Raw genomic sequence first — 24517 nt, 5'->3', positions numbered from 1 at the left:
CTGGCTCTGCCTGTGTTGCAGGAATTAGTTGAGATGACTGACATGGAGAATGACTCTGATGGTGGTGGGTATCCTGTGCTGGAGGGTCACGGCAGAGCTGCCTCCATGCCCAGGCTCAACGCTGGCTTTCAGGTAAACATTTCCTATCCATAGCGGTCATTTGAGGTCATTTTGGTGCGAGTTGAAAATAACAGCCTTAGTTTCTTATTCTGGCTAAATTAATTCCTGCAAAAAAGGCAGCTGGAGGATGTTTGTGCACAGATTGAGGGAAGAGGAGTGAATGGGCAGCTGTAAGAGAGAATGGATGAATGGAGGTAATAGGGAGGGTGTATTAATGAATGCAGCGAGGAGGTGAAGAATTCAAACAAATGAATTGGAGGAAGTCAGAAGAGGTTAATTTACTGGATACACCAATCTCCACTGAGAGACACATTTATTCTCTTCAGTTCAGTTGAGTGTGTGCGTGTGTGAGAGAGAGAGAGAGAGAGTTGGGCAATGGAAAGGTGGCATACAGTTTATTTAGACTATATACAGAACTATTTAAGAATATTTAATTTTTTGTCTTTGTTGTAATTTAATGTTTTCATTTATTTTAAATTGCACTGTCAAAATATTGCAGAGACAACTTTCACTCAGAATTTCAAAAAACATTTACATTTTAGACAAATGTAGTCTAATGATCTTTAAAACTTGAAAAACGATGTATATATACCTAGGATTGAATTTCATTGTTGTTTTAGTATTTTTATGTAGAATTTAAATATTCAGTTGTTTTCCGCTTTTAATTTAGATTTATCTGTCTTATGTGCTTGTCATTTTAATTAATTTGTGGTATTTAAAATATTTGCTATATTTATGTTTTTTTTATTTTAGTTGTTTTATTAATTATTTTTAATAATTAATTTTAAGATTTTGCCAAACCTTTCTAATATAAGTGTTCTCATTTAAGTTTAAGTTGTTGAAGTTTAATATTTTATTTATTTTTAGCACAAAAAAAAATGCATTGTTGTAGTTAACAGTAATATAACGGATGTAGTTTTTGTTTTTGTATGTTTCATGTTGAGTTTTGTTTTTCATTAACTTGTAAAATGATTTGATGCTCCTTTTTAACTGTAAATTTATTTGTGTACATACTTGGTTTCTTTTGATTTGGTATTTTTGCCACATCGCTAATAGACTCACACAGTCTCCAGCATCCTTGTTAAAATGCCTTGTCTTTAGTCTTGTCTCGTCTTGTCCTGTCCTGTTCTGTCTGTCTGTCTCTTCTTTCTCTCCACAAGTCTTTACAACATCAAACTCACTGAAATCATTTCTCCACCTTTTATTTCATCTCTAATCCACCATTCCTAATATTTTTAGGCACCAGTTTTCTGCTCATACTGGACCTTGATATCCAGACTTTTCATAAACATCACTCGTTCTTTTTCGTCCCTCTTTTGTGATCTCTCTCCTCCTGTCTCACTCTGTTACTGTGTCCATGAGTGCCACAGCTGTGTGCCCTGCTCTCCTCACCTATGTGTCCTCTTCCTCTTCCCGTCCAACAGCGGAGCCACTTACGCCACACCGCCGGAACGTATCTAGCAGTATGTACAAGTGTTCCACCTGCAATCACTCTATCTTTCTCTCTTTTTCTCCCTCCGTCTCTCTCTGCCAGCCACTCCATTTCTATGTTGGCTTGTGTGTGCTTTATCCATTCCAGCTCTTTTAGAGTTCACACTCTTTTAGGAGTCCGGTAAACTTGTATAACCACAATTCATATTAGCCTTGCGAGGTAAACACAAAACTAACATACACTAAAAAAGACATATGTAGTAGTTCATCACTGTGGGTAACTATTTTACTAATGGAATAGATTAACCACAGTTTAGTTATAGGAATACAAAAAGCAAATACTGAAATGTAATGCTTATGTTATTTTTGATGTTGTTTGGTGCTAAATGTAAGTATGAGTGTGTTTTGTTTAGTGAGTTGTGTATCATTTTGAATAGTGCAGTCCTCTCTTCACATACCTTTCAGCCATATACATGATTATTATTATGTACACTAATGTTTGTGTAGGATAAAAAAAAAGTTTTTGGAAGAAGTTTTAACAAACAAAGGCTGTATTTATTTGATCAAAAATAAAGTAAAACCAGCAATATTATGAATTAATATTACAATGTAAAATAGCCTTGATACATATTTTTCATCAATGGAAAGTTCAAAAGATCATCATTTATTAAATAACAATAAATGATGTCTTTATTGTCACTTTAATGCATCAATTTAATGCATCTTTGCTAAATAAAAGTATTCATTTCTTTTAAAAGAAATTGCAATAGGGGAATAATCGCTAAACCACTAAAAACTTCATATTCCATACTCAGCTGATTGATTATTATAGATTTTGTGCACTTCAAAAGAAACTTTTCAAGCTGTTTAAACTATGAGAAGAGGGGACACACTGCTTCTTAGAGGTTCTTAACGCTTATGCCACTGGGCGGCACTAATGAGTTTTTGTAGAAGACTTACAAAGGTAAAAACTCCAGTCATCACCAAGGAGTGGTCACGGATTCTGTTTGAATTTGGTCTAAAGTGACAATTTCACATTTAGTGAATATCTTTTTATAAATACTGTAGAATTATCTATAACCTAAACAGCAACAGTTAAGCAAAAAAAGCACTATTGACTCTTTATAGATCAGCGACCACTTCTTGGCTGTGGATAGTTCATGCAGCAACTATTCCAGCCGTCCAGTACGTGTTTAAGAGACGATTCGATGACAGCATTCAAACAGCAGAGTGTTTGCATCGAGCGTGGCGGTGTTCCACTGTTCTCCGGTGCGTGCGTGTGTCCGCAGGAGCGGGCTGAACGTCGCTCTTCAGTGGAAGTGTGTTTTCATGCTCAGCTGGTGTTGTGCGTCTGTTGTGACAGGTCTAGTGCTCTGAGACTCTTGTCATTCCAGTACTGTGCTAGATACTGTATGTGTCCTCTCCTCCATCTCATTTCTTCATCTTTCACGCATTAATTCGCTTTTTTCCACCACACAGCCTATCGCAGACGTGAGTCCCATGCGGCGGTCTACGTCCTCGTTGACTCCTCAGAGAGGGGTGCGAGAGGTCACTCTGAGCGATTATGACCTAGAGAGACCCAAGATGGCCCCGGGCCAGACCCTCGCTCAGGAAAGAGAGAGGGAGAGAGCTCATCATCATCATCACCATCATCATCACCGCTGCCAGCGGCGTAGAGACAAGAAGCACAAATCGCTGGATCGAGCCATCAGTGAGGAGCAGCCTCCGCCAGCAGGTGGGCTTGATAATCTCATACATGCTTTTACGCCCGTTTCCACCACTGAGTAATTTTTTTTAAGTAATTATCTTACAATTAACAATACTTTTTTTCTCAGAACTGTGAGATATAAACTCATCATTTTAAGTTATAAAGGAAAAAAGTTCTCATAATAGTGACTTTATATCACACAACTCTGACTTTATAACTCGCAATTATATTTTACAGTTCTGAGAAAAAAGTCTGAATTGCTACTTTAAATCGCACAATTGTGTATATATTGTGTAAAATGTGACATTTGCCATATATTGTTCTATACAATCTTTAAAGATTATGAAGAAAAATGGAGTACTATTTGAAAATCCCAGCCTCCTTTGCTTAGCATGTTGTAAATTCTTTTAAGGATTACAGTGATCAGGTTATCGCGGAAAAAAACTCTTTATTGCTCTCCTAAGCACTTTGGTGTAGGATTTACTTTGTCAACCTCTCTCTTTGAATGAGAGCAGGGCTTACAGACCATAGCTAGAAAATGTGCTTTTGAACGGATTGATTTTTTGATTTTTGTTTCTTGGTTTGTGGCATGACTGGGAAAGTCAGCGGTTGGAAAAAGCAGCCCGTGGTTACTCACGAGGAGAGCGCTCTCAGGATGACAAAATTAACCACCTGTTATTCCTTTATTATAACATTTCTGTTCTTTCTCTCCTGCTCCTCTCTTCTCAGAAACACTGGAACACAAACATGTTTCTCAGTCGGAGTCTGGCTCTGCTGTTAATAGATCAGTCAGCTTTGACTGAGTTGAAACAGAGCAATACATCAGTCCACTGAAAGCTCATTTTAGTTGGGTGTGTTTGTACTCGGATTTCAAACACATACAGACACCCACATACATCTTCCTCTACATGTTTTTGTTCCTCTGTAGTCAAAGCAAGGCTCACACGTGCACACACACAAGTCACCGGCTATTTTGTTGTGATATATAAGTGCCCTCTGGTGTTTTGAGTTTATAGTGATTTCGAGTTGGTGTTGGGCAGCACTGTCTGATGTTTACGGACCAGTTAAATGGCCCTTGTGTATGGATACATTCATTCACTGGGGAGAATATAAGCAGAGAAAATGAGAAATTAATAATTAATCGTTTAATTTAATTTGAAATTACACATTTTTGAATAAATAAACAACCCCAAAATTCATCTTTGTCATGACAGGAATAAATTAGATTATATAGAAATAGAAAACAATTATTTTAAATTGTAATAATAGTTTACAATATTACAGTTTTATGTATAATACATGCAACTTTGGTGAGCATTAGACTTTTTGCTCCAAAAACATTAGAAAATGCATTTTAAAAAAAGAAACTTTAGAACAGTAGTTTGTATGTGTCATTCAATAAATATAGTGAATAATGTTTATTTAAAGTCTTGCAAAACAACCTCAAAAAAAAGAAGAATTCAATCTCCCTCCGGGTTCAGTTTGTTGGGCAAAGTCATTCCACTCATCTGTTAGTCCTACTTTAACTTCCTCACACCACTGTTGCTATGTTGGGCTGGTTGCAACACTCAAACAAACAAGAAATGTTTTAAAAGTGTTTAAAATGTTTTTACATTTAAAAAATGCACAAATTAGCCATGAACAGGACAGGGCTGATTAATATATGTGATGTATTTTACACACAACAGCAGATTCAAACACTGAGTCACTGCCAAGGGAACGAGCACGGGAGCGAGACCGAGGCCGTTCCCATGAGAGGAAGCACCATTCATCCTCAGCGGTGGAACGGACGCAGCGATACTACTCTTGCGACCGCTACGGCGGCCACGAACAAGGCCACAGCGTGTCCGCCGGGCCCAGCAGATCCACATCACCAGGAGAACCCCATGACCCAAACAGGCTTAAACAGGTCAGGTGCTTTCCTCTAGCTTCCACACATAGCTCAGTGGCAATGACTTAAGTCCCATAAATTTAAAGATAACACATTGTTCTAAAAATCGTTCTCAATATTAAAGAATAGCAGAGTCCACACCACAGCTATAACGATAAAGACACAGAGAAACGATATCAATAGAGTCAATTTCCAAACTATTACTTTCCAACTTATGAATGATACAAACATTGACAGCCAATCAAAATCCATTGTGCTATAACGAGCTTGAGAATTTAACCCCCAAAAGACAGAGACTAAAAAAATAGCAATTGTTCTTAAAATCCGCTTTTCAGAGAGTTATGTCATTTGTCTCATTTGGATATTCAAAGGATCACATTTTGACAACATTGCTTTATCAGAGGAATTAATTGCATTTACTTCCTCTGAGACAAATAGGAACGCTTATTGAGACTTAGTCCCATCCCGTGCCCAGATTGATTCAAACTGTCTCACATTCAGCCGATAAACAGGTTTTGGTATTTTGAACCACTATTTAGCATGTTTTCTTTGGAAGTTTTGAGCAAACGCAAAGTGAAAGTAAAGCGTGTTCTGTGTGCATGAAAACAAACACAAATAACGCATTTGCATGAGAGCACTCTCTGAAAAAGCACAGAAAATACACAACTTTGACATAAAACACACCAAAAACAAGAATAAAACACATCAGAAAGCACTGGAATTTAGGTATTTGTCCTGGTACAATCATTCTGATGCAGAGTGCAGCCAGTGGATCCAATTGGTTGTTATATTATGTAAATATAACACGAAAATCATTTGTGCATTTTTTTTCTGTTGCACTCTGTATATTTTTCACTCACATTGTAGCAGAAGACAATTTATGCAATTGGTTTTCACCATTAGCTGAACATTTTGTTCTTATTGTTCATGCTTAAATTGAAAATATACTTCTCTTAAAAAAATCTTTTTACTCTGATTTGTTTGATTCTGTTTTGTTATTATACAACACTGTTTTCATTTTCTTTCTCCCTAAATGGTTTTGGACAGTAAACTAAATAGACCTTACTGAAAAGTTACTGTTGTTTGCGTTCTTAAAATTCTGAAAATTCATTAACTCTTAGAAAAAATATATGAAATTATGCTACTTGATGCTGACTGCTAGAATAAAAAAGTAAGAAAAGTGCAGGTGTGTCAAGTGCTTAGAAATAAACAATATCGAAATCAAATATAATAAGACAATATTGTTAGTTGGTGTGGACTCTAATATCATTATATTTATAGTTATCATGCTTGGTGGCTTTACTCTTTTTCTTCTCTCTGTTGTGTTTCAGGGAGTTAACACAGCTAAAGGAACTTCAGTCGTTCATACCTCAGGCACCAGCACACCCTGCCGCGGGCGTAGACAGCTCCCACAAACGCCCCTTACCCCTCGGCCTGCTGTTGCCTACAAGACTGCCAACTCCTCTCCGGTCCAGCTCAACACTGCCCAGTCTACAGGGCCCTGCCCCACTCGCCTTAGTCGTGGCCTGTCAGAGCACGATACCCTACTCAGCGGTAGCACCCACCGCCAATCTCCCGTGCCTGTCACTCGTATCGGCTCTGACCCCAACTTAGGTCCCCTCCAGCAAGACTCGCACTTGTCTGAATCGGACGACTTCCACGATGCCTTGAGCACGTACGGCACGGGCCGCTCTCCCAGGACTGCAGCCTCCATCGCTCACACTTCATCAGGTGCAGCCCCAACTTCCACGCTGCTCTCCCGCAGCCAGAGCGGAGTCCCCAACGGGTATCACTACTCCCTCGGAGTGAACGCGGCACCTGGGTCGAGCGGTAGAGCATCTGGAAGCTACCAGGAGACTGAGAGAGATGACTGGTGTTAGCATGATTCAGTCTAGCATGATTTTTTATCATCTTCGCCCTTACAGGAGCCGCTAATTTTGAAGGCAAACAAGAGTTGCAGTTTACACTATTACAACTGTTTACCATCAGCTTGAGCCTATATGGTTTTATAAAGGTGTTTTCTCTTGTTTCAGAAAGTATCAGACATCCTTGTTACTGTTTACGAAAGTTGCGGTTAATAGGAAAGCACTTGGAGGTCTGGATAGGTTTCGAACTGAAGAGTTTAGCCTCAAGTGGCGCTCCCCACTTCTCTTAATTTTTCATTAGGGCTGATTCTACAAGGGTCACATGCAGGGAGATGGTCACATCAGCTGTGCCTGTGATCGAAACCGCAGACCTCAGAGAGGAAAATGCCCTTAAAACACAAGCTATGGTGGAAAATGTGAGACCATTATTTGCTAAGATTTGAGAGCTTCTTTAGACTCTTTGCACAGGACACAATGACTGAAAAGTTATTTCTAGGGGTTTTGGCAGTGTGTTCACCAAAACGTTTAATTTGTTTCTGAATACAGCATAAAATTTCAATTGTTTCCAGTGGGAGCATAATGTTTTAGTGTGGCGTGGCAGCAAGCATCTGTTCCAAGAGTGTTATTGATAGTTGGGAGTTAAACAGTGTTGATTTCTTGGTGAAATGTAGCACACGTAACTGTTACTTTTACCTTGTCCATCCATTTGCATTAGAGGATACCACACCAACCAACCATCACATTCTACTTGTAAAATTATTGAATTGATATTCGAATGATATTTCAATCATCATAGTTTTACCAGGTAAGCGCCACCAAAGCGCTCTCAAGTGCCCACAACGGGGCAATTTCAGAAGAGTTGCTGGCATTTTTGGGGCGCTAAAAAACTCTTTGGTGGACACACAACCTTAAAGTTTGCGCTGCTGTATTCTACTTCATTCTCTAGCGTGCGTGGAACAGACGATCTGCTCCCACCTACTGAAAAAGAAGGCCAAATTGAACTCACTTTTCTATCAGACTGCAGTAGATTGAAAATCTTTTCACAGTGTTCCATTTTGTACCTTGTAAATGATCCGAGTGTAGCTGGACATTACGTAAGGTCTAATCCTTTTCTTACTCTCGAGAGGTAAGATACCAAGTGCCTAAACTTTGAGATTTTATTGCCACATTGGTGCGTGATGCATTATGAAGCATTTGGCCTAAAAAGGGCAATGAATAGATGCTATACGCTATAGGTTATATGTCACTGATATTTGTTTCTTAGATGTACTTGAGCATGTGTTTGAGGAACGAGATTGCACAATACTAAGACTGTAGCGTTGTAAACTTTAGGTGGATGTTGATGATGTCGGTCTTTTCTGAGTGTGTTATTGAAACGATTCAGGGGAAAATAGATGATATATAAAAAAAACGAATGCAGTTGGGTAATAGAAGATTGAAAGGTTGTATTTGTTGGTTGCTGTTGATGTCAGTGTTGTTTCCAGAGGGCACATAATGAGCTCATATCTTTCTCTTTCAATAATTGAGGAAGAGGGTGAGACGGTTTAAAGCGCTTTGTAGAAATTTTATAGTATCTGTTATTCACCACACAAAAAGATTCAGTGAAAACTATATAAAATAGAGAATATGTTGTTTTCACTTCTCAATTAGTGATATATTGTAATGTTTTTGATGAGAGTTAACAAAGGTTCATTTATTCAGAATATGAATAATACTCTGATCCTGCCCATGTCTTCAGTTTGTCGACTTCGGCTGTGTCTTTTCTATCTGAAGAGTTTATTTACATGGTGGTATTTTTAGGGTGAGCCTGCAATAGAGCGCAACAGTGGCTGTCTGCGTTTTCAGCGGTTGTGGTTCTGGAAGTGTTTTACCATTCATTGTCTTCATGGGAATTTCAAGCAACACTGTATACAAAAATACAACTTTCTGTTTCGTGGTATAAAAAGCTGCTGGAAAAAAAACCTGAAACATTTTGGTGATTGGCAATTTTCGTGATTTTTTGCTTTAAAAATCTCAACAGTGGCTGTGGCGATAATGAATGGAATTGTTAACTGTTGCGCTTTATCATATCTAAATGCAGGGAAATGTTGACTGTACAGTACAGTAGGGCTATGCAACAAAGCGACACTTTGGGAGCGCTCCTCATCCTGTAGCTTTACCTGCACTCAACACAATCTAGCTTTAGCACAAATGGGACCAATTCAACGCTTCACAGAGATCTTTATATATACGGGATGTGTAGCTCACCTAAAAATTCCAGATTTTAACGCAGATGCATTGCTGATTGTGCTTGATATAATATTGATGTGCCCCCTGAAAGTATAACAGTTAATGTAATGGTATTTGTACTGGTTGCACTATAGGTGGGGAATTGATGTTTCGTCACGCAACCTGTCGCTAAAAGAAAGGTTAATGTAAAGACGTTTGATTTCTTTATTTTTTTTTTTTACAGTATGTGATGTCCTAGTGAACTACAGTACCTTTGGCCACTATTTCCATTTTGGGATAGAGAGGAGTGTTGTGACCCTAATAGAGCTTTGACTTCCCTTTATTTAGACATCACCTTTCCTCTTTAAATAAAAATAATAAAAACGGAAAAAATATACATATATATATATATATGCCAGGTGCCAAATTTATTACAGCACTAGTTTGTGTCTGTGTGCTGTATAGTTTGTCCAACTGACCTGTGGCTAATCTCTTTGGATGATGTCATGTTTGCATGTTATGATGACATACGTATGTGCATGTAGGAAATCGTATACCTTCATCCATGTTTTTTCTGTGAGGAGTTAATTGGCTGTTGATTATTTTTTTTTTAGAAACAATCTTTGATACACTTAGCCCTGGATTTCTGGGAGAAAATTAGAAGACCCTTCACTTCTCGGTTTGTTGTAAAGGAGTTGTTGAAAATGATGCACAAGGACGACTGCCTCACTCCTGTGATCTGATGATCGATATAAGATGCCATATATTTCTGCTCATTGACGCTTATGTCTTATCATTTCTACCATTTACATTTTGTATGAAAAAGCATCACTGAATTGAGAGATATATGGAAATAAAACTTTGAAAAAAAAAAAAAAAAAAAGTTGCCTTAATTTATTATTTTTGATTTTAATGTAGTAATAAAAAAACGTTTTGAGTCATGGACAAAGCTGAAGCTGTGAAATTAAAATAAATAAACTGTGTAAAAAATGAACAAATTAAGTGAATATATTTTACATTATTAATAGTAATTATTTGTTATTAAATATCGAAATATGTTTAATATATTAATTAAATTTTCGTTAGTTTCATTTAATTTACCTTAGCTGATATTTTTATCTAAAGTTTACATATGGATGAAGAATATCACAAGTAATTTAATTATCTAGAAATTTAAAATAGATTAGTAGAAAATGTTTGCAATAAAACACTAACGCACAAATAAACTGTTTATGTATAACGTATTGTCATATGTCGCCTAATATATATGACAATATATGTTATTTATATATTATTTAAAAAAGCATGACTTTTCGTTTCATTTGTTGTTTCATTGTTTGATTAATTAGTACTTTGTTCCAGCACAGTCCCCCTCATCCATTCTCGCGCAACCGAGATGTTAATGAGACTTAAAATGCTGCTTCTCATTGGCCCGTGGCGAGGGTGTGGGCGGAGCCCCTCGAGCAAATACTGTAGCGATGAAGGTGTCCGGCGGCAAGCGCGCGGTGTTCCCAAGGTGAGCACAGTGACGCTGAGGCGCGGCGGTAAAGAGGACACACTTTAACGCCACTCCTTTATTAAAGTCCTCAGACCATTCTCATCCACTTCCAAGCTATTAAAATGCGATGAACAATCACAGTGCCTGTCTTACGACTTTATAAATTAGGCAGAAATGATGCTCGCATCAGTACTGTGGACAGCTTTTTTATTTACTCTGGTAAAAGCCACCATCCTGGACAGCGGTCCGACCGAAACACCAGATGCAGAGAGCGGCTCGGGGATGCTGCTGACAGGTAAGACATCAAAATGTAATTAATAACAGTATTTATTGTACCTAATAGAGCATGATGTTCGTTTGTTTGCGTTTCTTTAGAATAGCGCGTTACACGGTACCCGACCGGCCGTTATTGTTGCTAATTTGCATGTTTAAATATTTGTTTGTAAATGGTAACTTTTATATTTCATTTTTAACCCAAGATTAAAATAAGCGATGGAAGTGGAAACTTTCTCTTATACGTCTTGATGCTGAAAGTTCTTTTTTTTTGTAAATGTTTTATCAGTAAGTTTGATGTTCGGCGCTTCCCTCTGGGAGCCGCTGTTGTTTCAAGTTTTAAGTATATTGGAGCAGGTGCAGGTACTTCAGCAATGAACTATTTTGACACCCTGCCTGTTTAAATCACACTACTGCTGTTTTTCCCCAAACACGAGGGCTGAACCAGTGTAAATGCACACACATGTTAAACACTGGACAGTGATCGCTGCATGAAGCACCTCACCCGTTCTTGCTGTTTTGTCCAAACACATGTTTAACAGATTTGAGGCAGATGTGAGGGCAATTAGTTCCAGCAATCTTGGGAGAAGGTAGAGGATGCCATCATCGCCACAAACAAACGCATACTGACCTGAATTCATTTCTGAGTTCTTTAAAATTGGCAACAGGATTTGACAAATGATGCTTATGTTAAACCCGATGTTCTTTGGCTTCTGCAATTAATTTGTGTTTATGCTTGATTTGTAGAATGGGAGCATGTTTAGTTAAAACTCGCCGAACTTCCAATGTCTCCCAGGGCTTTATCAGCAAACTAGATTTTATTTATTTTTATATCTTTTTGTATATTTTTTTCTGTTTATTTTTTTTCCCTGCCCAGATTTTTATAGTATTGCCATTAAGGCATGCAGGACATGCTAATGTCAATAAAAAAATCAATTTTATGTTGAATAAATAAATAAATAAATAAATAAATAAATATATATATATATATATATATATATATATATATATATATATATATATATATATATATATATATACTGCATACAAATATATGCATGCCTTCTTGTAGCATGTACAATTATTGTTTATCACTTTAATTGAATAGATTTTTTTATTGTAATATACATTTTTAATTAAATGCTGAAACAAAATAATTATTGGCTAATTGGTATTAATCAGAAAATGAATTTGTGACCATCAGATTACAAATCAGCAATACATATTATTTTAATATCAGTTGTTGGCTGAAAAAATACCAGAAAAATACCAGAAAATAATTTAGATCACAAAACTAATATATATATATATATATATATATATATATATATATATATATATATATATATATATATATATATATATATATTTTTTTTTTTTTTTTATATAGTATAATTACACAATTATATATTACATTAATATTTATTATTATTATTTTTATTAAGAAAATAGGAAATTATTACCTTTTCATAGTGTATAAATATTTGCAAATGTCTTTTAGCTTTTAGAGTGGCAGAATGTGTTTAAAAATTGTGTGTCATACTGATTAAATATATTCAGCGGCCATAAACACGTGACTTCGGTTGATCCCTATCATTAAAACTACTGAAGTTCCTTTATACTTTTTCTAAAAGTGAATAAAGCTTGTAAGAGACTCGAGTGAATTTGAGCTCTAAACAATCGTAACAAACCACAAGGACCGTGTCAGGTACCAAATGCCTGTTTGCTGATGTTTCATCCATCTTGTAAATCCCAGAACCACGATGCGCACTTCTGGGCTCATATAAGAGATTTTATTAGTTTTAGCTCATTTTTCTGCCCAATTGTTTTAATCAACCTTTTATGATCTCAGCAAACCTACAGAAAGGTAGACTTGGCTTTATGAGCTCAGATTTTACGGTCAGACTGACAGATGAACAGGTTTATTAAATCCAGCTGAAGACTGAATGTAATCACTTAGAGTCGGTGTGCCACGAAAAACCCATTTAGCCCATTTCGCGCACACAACATTGTCCAGGTACTGTAGCTTTATAACCAGCACTTGTCTTTGTGAGGTGGACAGCAGGCTATTAAGAAATTTATAGCTGTTATGCCAGCGCATTAAAACCGGTCGTGCTCGTGTGGGTTCTGTTGTTTTAGCGAAATCAAAACACGTGGAAAAATGCGATGAAAATATGACCGCCGATGTTTCTGCCGGATGACATCATGCGAATGCCGCCCACCGCGGAGGTGTGTGAAAAGTGCATGTAAACAAACTTTTCATGGCTTTTCACACGGCACGGACCGCTGCGATGACAAACACGTTTGCTTGGTGCTGTGACGTGAACCTTTTGAAAGCGTGTCTTCTGTTGTGTTGGTTAGAAGCTGCTTCTACTGTACTTGAGTTGCTTTGGATCTTTTGACAGATTTGATGAATTGCGTTCTTTTGTTTGGTGTCTTTTTTTCCAACCAGATTCATTTGTTTGAGTTGGATGCATGCAGATTTCTTTGAACTCAACCTAACACAAAAGCAGCATATCACATATTGAAAGCGCTTGTTTTTTTGTTTTTTTTACGATATACAATTATCGCTGATAAAATCCCTTCTGTGAAGCCCATGTGGTTTTTTGACATCATACAGATTGCAATGTTTTCATGAAAACTTTTTTTTTTAATATATTAGCCCTGAAGAAGATCATTTTTGGCTAATGCTCTTGTTTTCCATAAAATAAAAGATTATCACTTGCTGGATAACAAAAACCAAACGTTTTGTCTTTTCCATGGTATTTATTATTAAATGCCTTTGAATTCAGGATTGTTGTGACTGAGGGTAAAGGAAAATAGGACCATATGTTTCTACATGAATAACATAATGTAACTACGCCTTGAAGTTCTGGATGAGGGATTGTGCTTATTCACTAACCAGAATTTAATAGTTAGCCTTAGATTAACAGAAATGTTTAATGATATTATTAAGTGTATTTTTCTCACATTTCATTAAACAAACTCTGGTCTCCGTCTTTCTATGAGTTTTGCACCACGTGACCACCATATGAGCACCATATGATTGAATTCAGTGATGTCATAAAGGGATAGTTCAACAAAAAATGAAAATACTGTACTCATTTGCTGAACCACGTTAGGTTCAGAACATGCATGACTCTTCTGGGGAACGCAAAAGAAGATATATTTTTAAAAATGGGGTTTTGTCTATATAGTGAATGAATATATGGACTAAAGGTACTGTTCTTTCTGAACCCATTGACTTTTAGTGCAAACATATTGTTTGGGTTCTTCTTAAAAAATTTTGGGTGAATTGTTTCTTTAACTGATATTAATTTTAATAATTAATAGTAGTTTAATATTAGTTTGTTTGATTCTACATCTTGCCACACACACACACAAAAGAAAATTATGCTTATTGGTATAGCCGTGATCAAAACTCTCCTTATGAACCTGCCAGGCTGTGTCCTTCTAATGTTGATGGGGTTTGATTGCAGGTTGGCACCTTTTACTTCTGAGGCCCCCTTAGTGCCTCCAGTGAGATCATAATGTATTACCTCTTACGTTACACTCAATCACCGCTGTAATATAATCTACAACGTCAATGTCAGGCAGACAGACAGCTGGGAGGAAAAACTATAAATCAAGAAATGGCCTAATCATCGAATCGGGTTCTTCGGTGTTTTCTTTTAACTCCAAAGAGCTTTGCAGTGGTCGTGAGATTCAGATGGGATGTCTAGATCTAAACATGCCACAAATATGACCATTTTTCTTGTGGGTTTGACACTCCTGTTGAGGCCTTTTGAGATTGTAAACAGCGCACAGCTGCCTGTAATGACACATTGTGGGGTGCTTTGTCTCCTCAAACGGCTGTTGATCCAAACAGTGAAGCAGAAACCATGGTAATATTGTTTTAGCAAGAAAGAAAAATAATGAGAACACCTGGCATCAATATGATTTATGCATCTGTAATAATTAAAAAGGGAAAGTTGGTATACCACACTCCCTCTCCAGTGTTGTCTCTCCTATTTCATTACGAAAGAAACATTCTTTTTTGATAAACAGATCTGAAAGCTTCAATGGCTTCCCGCATCCAGGCTGAAAAAAAAAAGTCTCAGGCATCCAAGGAAAACACCCGCCGTGAGTTAGGAGTAGTGCCTGTCTGCTGGCTCGCTGACAAGAGCAGGCCTGCTGTAGATTTGGACATAATAGCGCTCTTGGCACTGTTTTGCCTGGAGGGAAACCTTAAAACTATCAAGATATTGTAATTTATCTTTTTTAAAAAATGGTGGGCATCTGAGACTAGAACAGCAAGCCTAACGTCGCTGCTTGTGTTCCGCACTGAAACATATGCCCGATGATGTCATGCTGTTCATGGGCACTTAAACACACTCTCATGTATTGGACTATTTAGCTGACAATACAACCTGTTTCTACTGGCACACCCTGGGAACCGTTGACCTGTGGGCACTGTGAATGACATCACCACAAGCCAATCTGGGGAAAATAAATAATCCATTGGAACACATGGGCCAAATGTGGCACACACATTGCTGTTTAAAGAACCTCTGATTATAATATCCATGCGGAACCAGCGGTGGATTCGATTAGCTTGTGTTAACTTTAAGGATGAAGCCGTTAATGGATTAGTCCGGTTTAGTTCGGCGTGCTGATTGCTGTAACGTCATTTTTAGGCTTGACTGACACGATGCAACACGCAGCCTCTCGTACTGCATTGCAAGTGTAACGTTTGGAGTCGCCTCTAAATATGTCGAGAGATTTTTTTTTTTTTAAGATGACTAATGGTTGCTGTTTGAATTATGGCAAGCGAGACAAATGGCTTCATGGCAAATGATGATCAAACCATCGTGCTGTCGGCATTTTTTCTTTAATGTCTTTTTTTGGTCTCTGCTTGTTTGTGAATTGTCAAATATCTCCAAACGCTGCTTGACTGGTCTTGACTAATGACAGGCTTTTAAGTGGAAACCGAGGTCAGCTATGTTCTGAAGTCAGATCAGCTGGTTCTGAAGACATTTATCATCAAGAAATTAACCTTTTCTTTTCTTTTCTTGTTCAGCATTTGTATTATTGTTATTCTAATTATAAAGTCTCAAAAGGAAAGTTCACCCAAGAATAAAAATTCTGTCATTCATTTCTTACGTTTATGTTGCTCAAAACCCATATACTTTTGTTTTAGATTGATGATGACATTTTGATTGGATGAAATCCAAGAGTTTTTTGACCCTGCACAGCAATGCAATTGATATGTTCAATGCCCAGAAGGGTAGTAAGGACATCGTTAAAATAGCCCATGTGGCGTCACTGGTTCAGTTGTAATGTTATGAAGCTACAAGAATACTTTTTGTGTGCAAAGAAAACAAAAATAATGATTTTATTCAGAAGTTTCTAAATGCATATCGAAAAAAACCTTAGCTTCAATGTGTTATTTTTGTTCTCATAGCTTCATAAAATTATTGCTGAACCATTGATGTCTATGCAGGGTTAGAATCAAACAGCCCTCAGATTTCATCAGAAATATCTTCATGTGTTCTAATTAATGGCCGAATTTTAATTTTTGGGTGAACTATCCCTTTTAAAATGTATCAGATGATGATTTGAATGAGAGATGCTCATAAAGCTCATAAAGTCATGGGTCAGACTAATTTAGTCCTTGAGTTCAGCTCGCTGACTCAATAATCCAGGTGGGTTAACTACTCACTGAGACATTGTATGATAAGGAGTAGCCGTACTATAAGTTAATATGTCCTCATCAGGTCGATAGCTAGATAAACTTGTTTTATTATTCATTTGAACTTTATAATACTTAGATCAAATTATATGTACTTCTGTTGTCAAACACTTATAAAATATAATGCTTTCCAAACACACTTTAAAGACGTAAAAGCATTTATTACACACAGTCTACTAAAAGACAACAAATTCTCCACTAAACAGAAACACATGCAGCCATTTCAATCTCGTCCCTAACCAGATAAGCAAGGTGTGATTATTTATTCACCAGCCATTGTAAGTCTGAATTTTCACACAGCATGCTGTTTGTTGTGACAACCAGCAGGATCTCATTTCAAGTGAAGTGGGAAATTTGGACTGTTGTCAGTATGACACAATATTTAATACAAATTGAGAAATTTTACAAAAATTAAGTCTTTTTTTCTTGGTAAACAAAATGTATATGTTTGTTAAAGCAAAGTGTATGACACCTATAGACGACTGTCAATGATTAGCTTATGTTATGTGTGTGTGTCTATATAATACCTTAAAATTCACTAAGGGCATGTTTTGTTTCGGTCATAACACCATATTTCACTCTGTTTCATCATGATGTTTTTGTGCGACCATGACGTAAGTGTCTGCGAGTGGTTTGCGGTCTTATATCGGGTTGAGTGTTATTGATTCTGACCAGTTTAAAGCCTGTCACTGCACAGATTCTGTGGTCAAAAGAGACGTTTCCTTACCAGCTGGTCCAGGTTCTTGCTTTTGTTTGGTCTCTGAAGGTCTGACTTGAAGGCTGGCTGTGGTGGGGGTCAGTCACAGCCCAGCACGGTAAAACCCTGTAAAAATTTTACAAGAGCTTTTTACAAGACACTAAACAGCCATGTTGGAGCAATTTCTGGTGTTGTCTTGTCCTTTTACTGGCTTTTTATGTGATAAGGATGACCCAAATGTCACGGAAATGCTACATTTGTGAAGAACAAAGTGGATTCATTGGAATTGTTAGTGTTATCTTCACCAACAAAGTTCAGTCAGATCCAGAAAGCGTGAATATTGAACTTGAGGTTGCCTCTGTAACTTAATATTTACAGTCTGCTTGGAATCTGATCAAATATGATGTAAAATAAAATAACACAGTGATGTTTTGGAATAACAGGTACTCTGTTCATAGATCTCCTCAATCCCTCCTTGAGGGTCCTTGAGATGTTGAACATTACATAATTTTTCCCCAAAGGCTCTATATAATTTATTGGCCTTTCTGCCTATGTTTTATAAATTGTAACAATATCGTTTTGTGTCTTTTTTTTTATCAATTCGCTTTCTACATGTTCACACAAATATCCCATCAGCGGAGATGTTTATCTTGGACCTTCCAACATCTCGTGATTATGCGTAAAAGAAAGTAAAATAAGTCTCCCATATTTTCTTCCGAATATTCATGAGTATGTCTACAAATGTATGTTTGTCCAAGCATAATGGATCCTTTTTTTAATGAAAAATAAGCATCTCAAATAATTTTCAGAGTCTGCCTTCCAAACCTCAACAAAGGTCTTTTGCTGAGTTACGCAACATAGTTCATGTTAGGATCTGTACTGTTTTCCAAAGCTTCATATAGACACAGACAGTGAGCTACATAAATATTCCCCAAATTGCTTTTTAGGGGAAAAAAATGATTAGTTGGCTCATGTTCAAAATAGAGGCATAGACTTGTCCTTAAGACGATGAATCTGATTAAAGTGTCTGTCAGTCTGTTTGTTTAAGTATAGGTTGATACAGGAGGTTAGATCACTAACCCAATCACTTCTATAGGTCTACAAATACAAATGAGATCATGCTGATTCCTACAAATAAAACAGCCCTTTATGTGAGGATTTGTGAAAACCTAGGCATCTGATGAATATGAGGTTTTTGTGATGTGAACGCTGGCATTCTGTAGTGTTTTCTGTGTGGTATTTGTACTGGCATTGTGATTCTCTCTCAGACATGCTGAACGTTTCTGCTCAGCTTGTTCCAGGCGTCTGTAGCATCAGGGGTCTGCTGCGAGCTTGTGTTCTCTGTTTTTCTCATCTGGTGCAGAACACAGGTTACAAGCAGTCACCTTCTGACCTACAGATGAACACGGCTCCCTCTCATGGGCTTTCACACTTTCTCACATGCGCACAAACACACACGCACAAGTACATGATCCTTTCCGTTTTCTAATCCAAACTTCAGCACAACACAAGGCAAAAGGTGAAACAATTCTGAGTCGTTTCTTGCTTCTAGTTGGTCTAATATTATTATAATATTGGCTATTATTGCCATCGTATTGCCCATAATTTCAGTACTGGTGCATCATTAAAAGGTTAAAAAAATACATTACTGCATGAATGAATATATACCTCTATATATTTAAATGCCAGTACATAAATTTTACTTTAAAAAGTTGCATAAACCTAATACAAGCTCAATTGCATTTTTATTCCCCATAATGTTTATTGCACATTTTATAACACCATAAGTATGTTTTGCATTCCAGCAGATGGTGCTATAGCGGACATTAACATAACACTAAGTTTTCTCTTTCAGGTCACTTGTCAAGACAACAGTTCTTTGGTCAACCAGCTTCACCACAAAGACCACCTTGGTCAACCAACATTTTTTGTTGATGAATGGCTTTACAGCATGGCTGTATTGCCCACCAGCATCAAACCAGAAAGGTCTAAGGTGTAGGTAGCAGTGTATAGCAGGTTTCTAGTCTTAGATATCTTTAAAATAACAGCAGACAAATAATTTTAAGGTTGGATAGCTTTTACAAAGACAAGGTTTGACATGAATATATGACAAAATCCCATGCTTCAAAGAGATGTCTGACCTCAATCATAATGCATATTTACCTTGTGATTACCTCCATTCATGTTTGCAATAAACCATGGAGAATGCAATAAACCATGGAGAATGACCAGGAGCAATTTCTGTCATCTGTCTCCTGTTGTTGTCTGCAGATGAGTAAAGTGTCCGTTTTCAGATAGACATGTATTGACTGGCTCTACATACATCCATTTTTTTCTGACGCAATGTTGTTGTGCCTCTCATGGTTTTGGGCATTACATTTTAGACAGTTTAAGTGGAGGGATTAAGTCAAGTCATGCTTAAGACATGAAAATATCAGTGAAATATGAAAAATGGTTTAAAGAGTTGCTGATGTAGAATTATTTGAGTTATATTCACAGAATGGCATATAACTTATTTTTTAATATACTGAATGCAGTATGAAATTTTCACTGAAAGTACGATTCTAGTCAGTCTTTTCATGCATATACTGCACACTGCATACATACATAACTGCATACTGCCTTCTTTAAAAAATGGCTATTGTTCCTTTTTATCACTGTCTCATTTGTGCAATTGTGCATGTCACTCTAGAGAATTGCTCCTGATCACTTTTAAACTGCTGACACTCTTGAGTACTGCCTACCTCCCACTTCAGATACACTATCTCTCACATTTTAAGGCAAGAAAGCCGATAGCACTTAATGATCCTTTAAGCTCTTGGCAGATGAACGAATGCACAGCTATTACAACGAAAGTCTCCTTCCTACAGTGGGTCTTTTGAGCTTTTGCTCCAGAGTATTCCCTAAGGAACTTGTCTCTGTAGTCAGAGTCTGCCAAGCGCTGTCAATTCAAACCAGTCTGAGAAGGTTAAACAGAACTCTAGACATGCCTGACTTAACTCTTAAGACTTAACAAGTCTCTCTGAGTTTTGAAAAGGCATGTCCCGAAGAAATGTCATCGCTACAGAACACATACTTATAAAAGGAAAAAAAAACTGCATACCTCCCTCAAATATTTACTATATTTTATTTTATTTTTCAGAACTGAAGCAAGAAATATACCAAGTGGAAGATTATAATGTTCTGTTGTACTGGGTGCCTCTTTCCTTTTCCTCTCCCTTGAGTTTGAGTTCCCACTGAAACCCAGTAGACAAATTGCCCCACTGTATCCGGACCATTATTTACAGCCTGGTATCTTACATTCATTTTCCAGATGAGCAGTAGAGCGAAGAAACAAACAACAGAAAAAAATCTGTTAAAGCACGCATCAGCTTTTAGACAGTTCTAACAATTTCAGCACAGCCCTTATTTACATTGCATAAACTAAATATCTAAGGTTTAGGAGCAGGTACGATTATTATTAAGTCATTGGAAATTTAATCTAATTAGGTTTTCTTATTACCGTTTAATTTGTTATCATAGTACATCCATGGGTCATTAGACTGTTCACCTGGTCTGTGGAAGACACATTTGGGCTGGAGCAAATTTATCAAACTGATTACATCTTTTAAGAAGTAGTGCTCTTCCCATGTGGAGATTCAGCAGGTTATAGGGGAAGTCTTTAATCACTGATTATTATGCCATCCAACCTCAATCTTTTCAGGCTGCCCTACATAATTGGGGTACAGTAATTGAGCTATCCTCTGGCCCTTCCCGTGCCATTAAGGTAATACGATCCGGGAGGGAAGACGCCGTGGCAGGCGACTCTACTTCCCCCGATTATGGAGCTTCACAGGATCCAGGCAAAGGGGCCCTGGGAGGATATCAGCTGATAACCGTGTATTACTCTTGGAAATCAGCCATTTGGTTTGGGCAGGGCATTTTCACCAAGGACAGAGCCTGATGTGACCTCATATGGGGTGGTTAAGGCTAAATAATCCATTACCTTGGAGTACAGGGTGGTGACAGCTTCCATATGGAGGAAGAGTTCTCCAGGAAATGCGGGGGTAATGTAGTTGTGACTTAGAAAAAATGTAAAGCATTTGTCTGCAAAAGCCTGATTTTGTTGCATTTAAAATCACAGTTTTGTTGAAAGTTATTGTAGCAGTGTCTGCTGCTCTTTTTCTCTGTTTTTGATGCACTAACAAGCTCCAGATCCATAAGCTCTTTCTGTAGAAGGCATTCGTGCACACTATAGAAACAAAATCTGCTTTAGATGAAGTTTTGTGTTTTCATATAAGCTAGGGAGCCTTTAAATAATTTATATAAAACCCAGCTCCACTAGAATAACTCAAGGGAATCAAACACATCAGAAAAAGCTCAGTAGATTGGTTGATTCGCTTTATGGCATTGCCTTGTATAATCGAAAGCATGAAAATCCTTTCATGTTCCTAAAAAAAGAATGAATGACATGAGGTTTTCATTGGCAAGTCAAATGAAGAGTATTCACAATGATCAGGGGTGTGATGTCCTGCTTGCTCAGTGGGATTGTATAATATTCTGTATTTAAGTAAAATTGACCCTGTAAAGCAGATGTTTTTCTCATTTGATGAAATGTGTGAACTCCATCTCATAACGTACTAGAGCAGAACATCTTGGGAATTTTCAACTGCCTCTTATCAGTCATCACTGCAAAGCGTCATTGTGTCACATGGGATCGATATGACCTCTGACCTCTCACCTGCATTTCAGAACATGAGCTCTATGCCTGGTTTCTCATCTCCATATCTCCTCTGAGAGCTTTCATGGAGTCTGTATCACAGCCCATCAATCCAGTCTTTCTGAGGCAGTTTTAACCTTTTTGAGTTGCCTGGTAGGTCCAGCTGAGATGACTTCTGGACCTTAACATCTGCTTAGATGATTCAACAACAAGAGTCCTAGAAATGACCTAAAGTGACTATTCCAAAAGTTGTTCTTTTTATTTTATTTTTTTTTTTCACAATTTTATATACAGTATATACTTTTCTCCTTAGCTTTCTTAAAACAACTAGCTTTATTTTCCTTAATTTGTTGGTTATTTTGGGAAAAATAAACCTGATTAGAAATTTAAAATTGTTCTGTTTTTAACCTTTAGATTTTTTTTAATTAACTTAAATCAGCATTCTACACAAATTTATCTTAAATTCAATTTCAAATTGCAGTTCTGCAAAGTTAGGAATTTAAATTGAAATTTTAAAGGCAGTTTTATTCTCATTTCACAACAAAGGAAAGCACATTGTCAGCATGATAACAAACATGTCTAACAAACAATTTTCTCATCCACCGCCTATATTTCTCCTTCTCTTTCCTGAAGTGCTTGATATTCTGTATTAATTCTGTACTCTAGCATCGCAACCTGCTGTTATCAGCAAAGCCGAGAAGCCCAGACTACAGTGAAAGATTAAAAAAGATTTTAGGGACTCTGTATCTAGTTTTTGCGATTAAAGTTTTGCTTCATGGATGCAGCATGTGACATGATGTAACTTGTGGCTAATTCTGGATTTTATTTAGCGTCTACACATGCAATCCATCAACACGGCCCCTGAGTGCCGGTGTTATGCGGTGTCTGAACACACCTCCCACGCAATACTGACATCCACATCTGGCACTGTGTATTGAGCTCTTAAGAGCAAATCTAACCTGCTTCGCGGGATCTACTAAGGAGGATGCATTATTTCAGGCTTATATGTGACAATGTGCTACTTAAGTATACAGCATCTTGAATTTAAGCTTTTTGGCAGAAACGTGCCATATACTTAAAGCTTTTGCTGTTTGTTTTTCTTGTAGAACATACTGTTGAGTTCTAGAGATTGAATGACCTTAGTGGGTTTCATTCTTCTGGTATTTTACTCATGTGAGTTTAAATGCTTGCAGTGGGATATTATTTATTTCACCTTTATATGTAAAGGTTACTGTGTTGCATCAGTCTTGTCATTCCATCTGCCTTTAAACTCTAAGCTGTCTGTGGTTCTTGTATTTATGGCTTGACCATAAGAGCTTTGCTTTTATTCTTTAGGTCAATCCTCCTGCAGCAGCCCATTTCAAATAAGTCTACTGACAGATTTTTTTCTACCCACTACAAACCATTATAGGAGAGTTATGAGAGAGGAGCAGACTTTACTACCATGGCAGAACAACTAATTCGTCTGCCTTCAAATTATCTTTCCGTTACATTGTCTCTGGCACACACTTTTTTTTTTGTCGTTCTGTCGTGTAGTTCATCTTGACCTCTCCACGTGGTCTATGCAGCACTGTACTTTGGAAAAGAGCTTGCACATTTTACCACAAATGTTGTTTGTCTCACTAAAAAACGTTCCAACAAGCACGTGTGAATGATCGTGAGGGTCTTCACTGCAGGGCATGGGCAGAGATGAAGGGGCCTTCATTTGAGATGTAGTTGTGGCTTTTGATGCATGTCTTGGAAAACAATACTTGTACTGTGTTATGGTTGCAGAGACGCCACGGAGAAGTTATTATCATATGCCGTAATTACTTACAGAATGCCAAACAGTCCCTATTCAAATAGTTCTCTGACATTTGATCAATTATTCTCATTATGCATCACATAGAGGTGCTGACAGGGTATGATCCATTGGTTTTGTGCTTGGTGCTTTTATATTAGTTACTTTTAAATGACCAAAACCTTTTAATTACCATGTGAATTTCTTTAACCCTTTGCTGAAAACCCTTTACCTAATTTAATGTTCAAGGTCAAAAATACACATTTAAATTTCTTGTTATGGTGATTTGCAATTTGATATACAGATTGAATCCAGTATTTCGTGATGAAGAGAAATTGCTAAGAATATTTTTAAGGTTGGTCATTTTTGACCACAAGTGTAACAATATGAGGGGAAAACGTGTACAATAAATAAATAAGAAGTTTATTATACTCATTTTCAGAAAGATTAAAAACCTCCGTTGGTCAAAAACTTTAATTATGAAGAAGCAGATAATTTGATTAAGCTACCTTTTGTTAAATAGCAAATGAAATTAACATTAACACATTTATTTAATTAATATAATAATATAACGTGAAACTAATAAAGCAATTTTGATCAAACCCTTCTGTGTTCT

At 37.1% G+C, this 24517-nt stretch overlaps 2 protein-coding genes across 2 annotated transcripts in view; both read left to right on the top strand.

The window, feature by feature from the left end:
* The window catches only part of cacna1bb (calcium channel, voltage-dependent, N type, alpha 1B subunit, b), a 103073-nt gene extending 92967 nt beyond the window's left edge, over positions 1-10106 (top strand). Inside the window, exons 49-53 of the mRNA XM_043222150.1 lie at positions 22-132; positions 1545-1583; positions 3031-3286; positions 4948-5168; positions 6482-10106. Coding sequence (XP_043078085.1) covers positions 22-132; positions 1545-1583; positions 3031-3286; positions 4948-5168; positions 6482-7030 — 1176 coding nt within the window. The 3' untranslated portion in view covers positions 7031-10106. The remainder of the gene's footprint in view (positions 1-21; positions 133-1544; positions 1584-3030; positions 3287-4947; positions 5169-6481) is intronic.
* A 628-nt stretch (positions 10107-10734) lies between these two features.
* The window catches only part of si:ch211-196i2.1 (collagen alpha-1(I) chain), a 52625-nt gene continuing 38842 nt past the window's right edge, over positions 10735-24517 (top strand). Inside the window, exon 1 of the mRNA XM_043220886.1 lies at positions 10735-11016. Coding sequence (XP_043076821.1) covers positions 10896-11016 — 121 coding nt within the window. The 5' untranslated portion in view covers positions 10735-10895. The remainder of the gene's footprint in view (positions 11017-24517) is intronic.

Source organism: Puntigrus tetrazona, chromosome 21 (genome assembly GCF_018831695.1).
Source record: "Puntigrus tetrazona isolate hp1 chromosome 21, ASM1883169v1, whole genome shotgun sequence".
NCBI lineage: Eukaryota > Metazoa > Chordata > Actinopteri > Cypriniformes > Cyprinidae > Puntigrus > Puntigrus tetrazona.
Note: the sequence above shows the minus strand (reverse complement) of the source record. Positions and strands in the feature narration are given on the sequence as shown.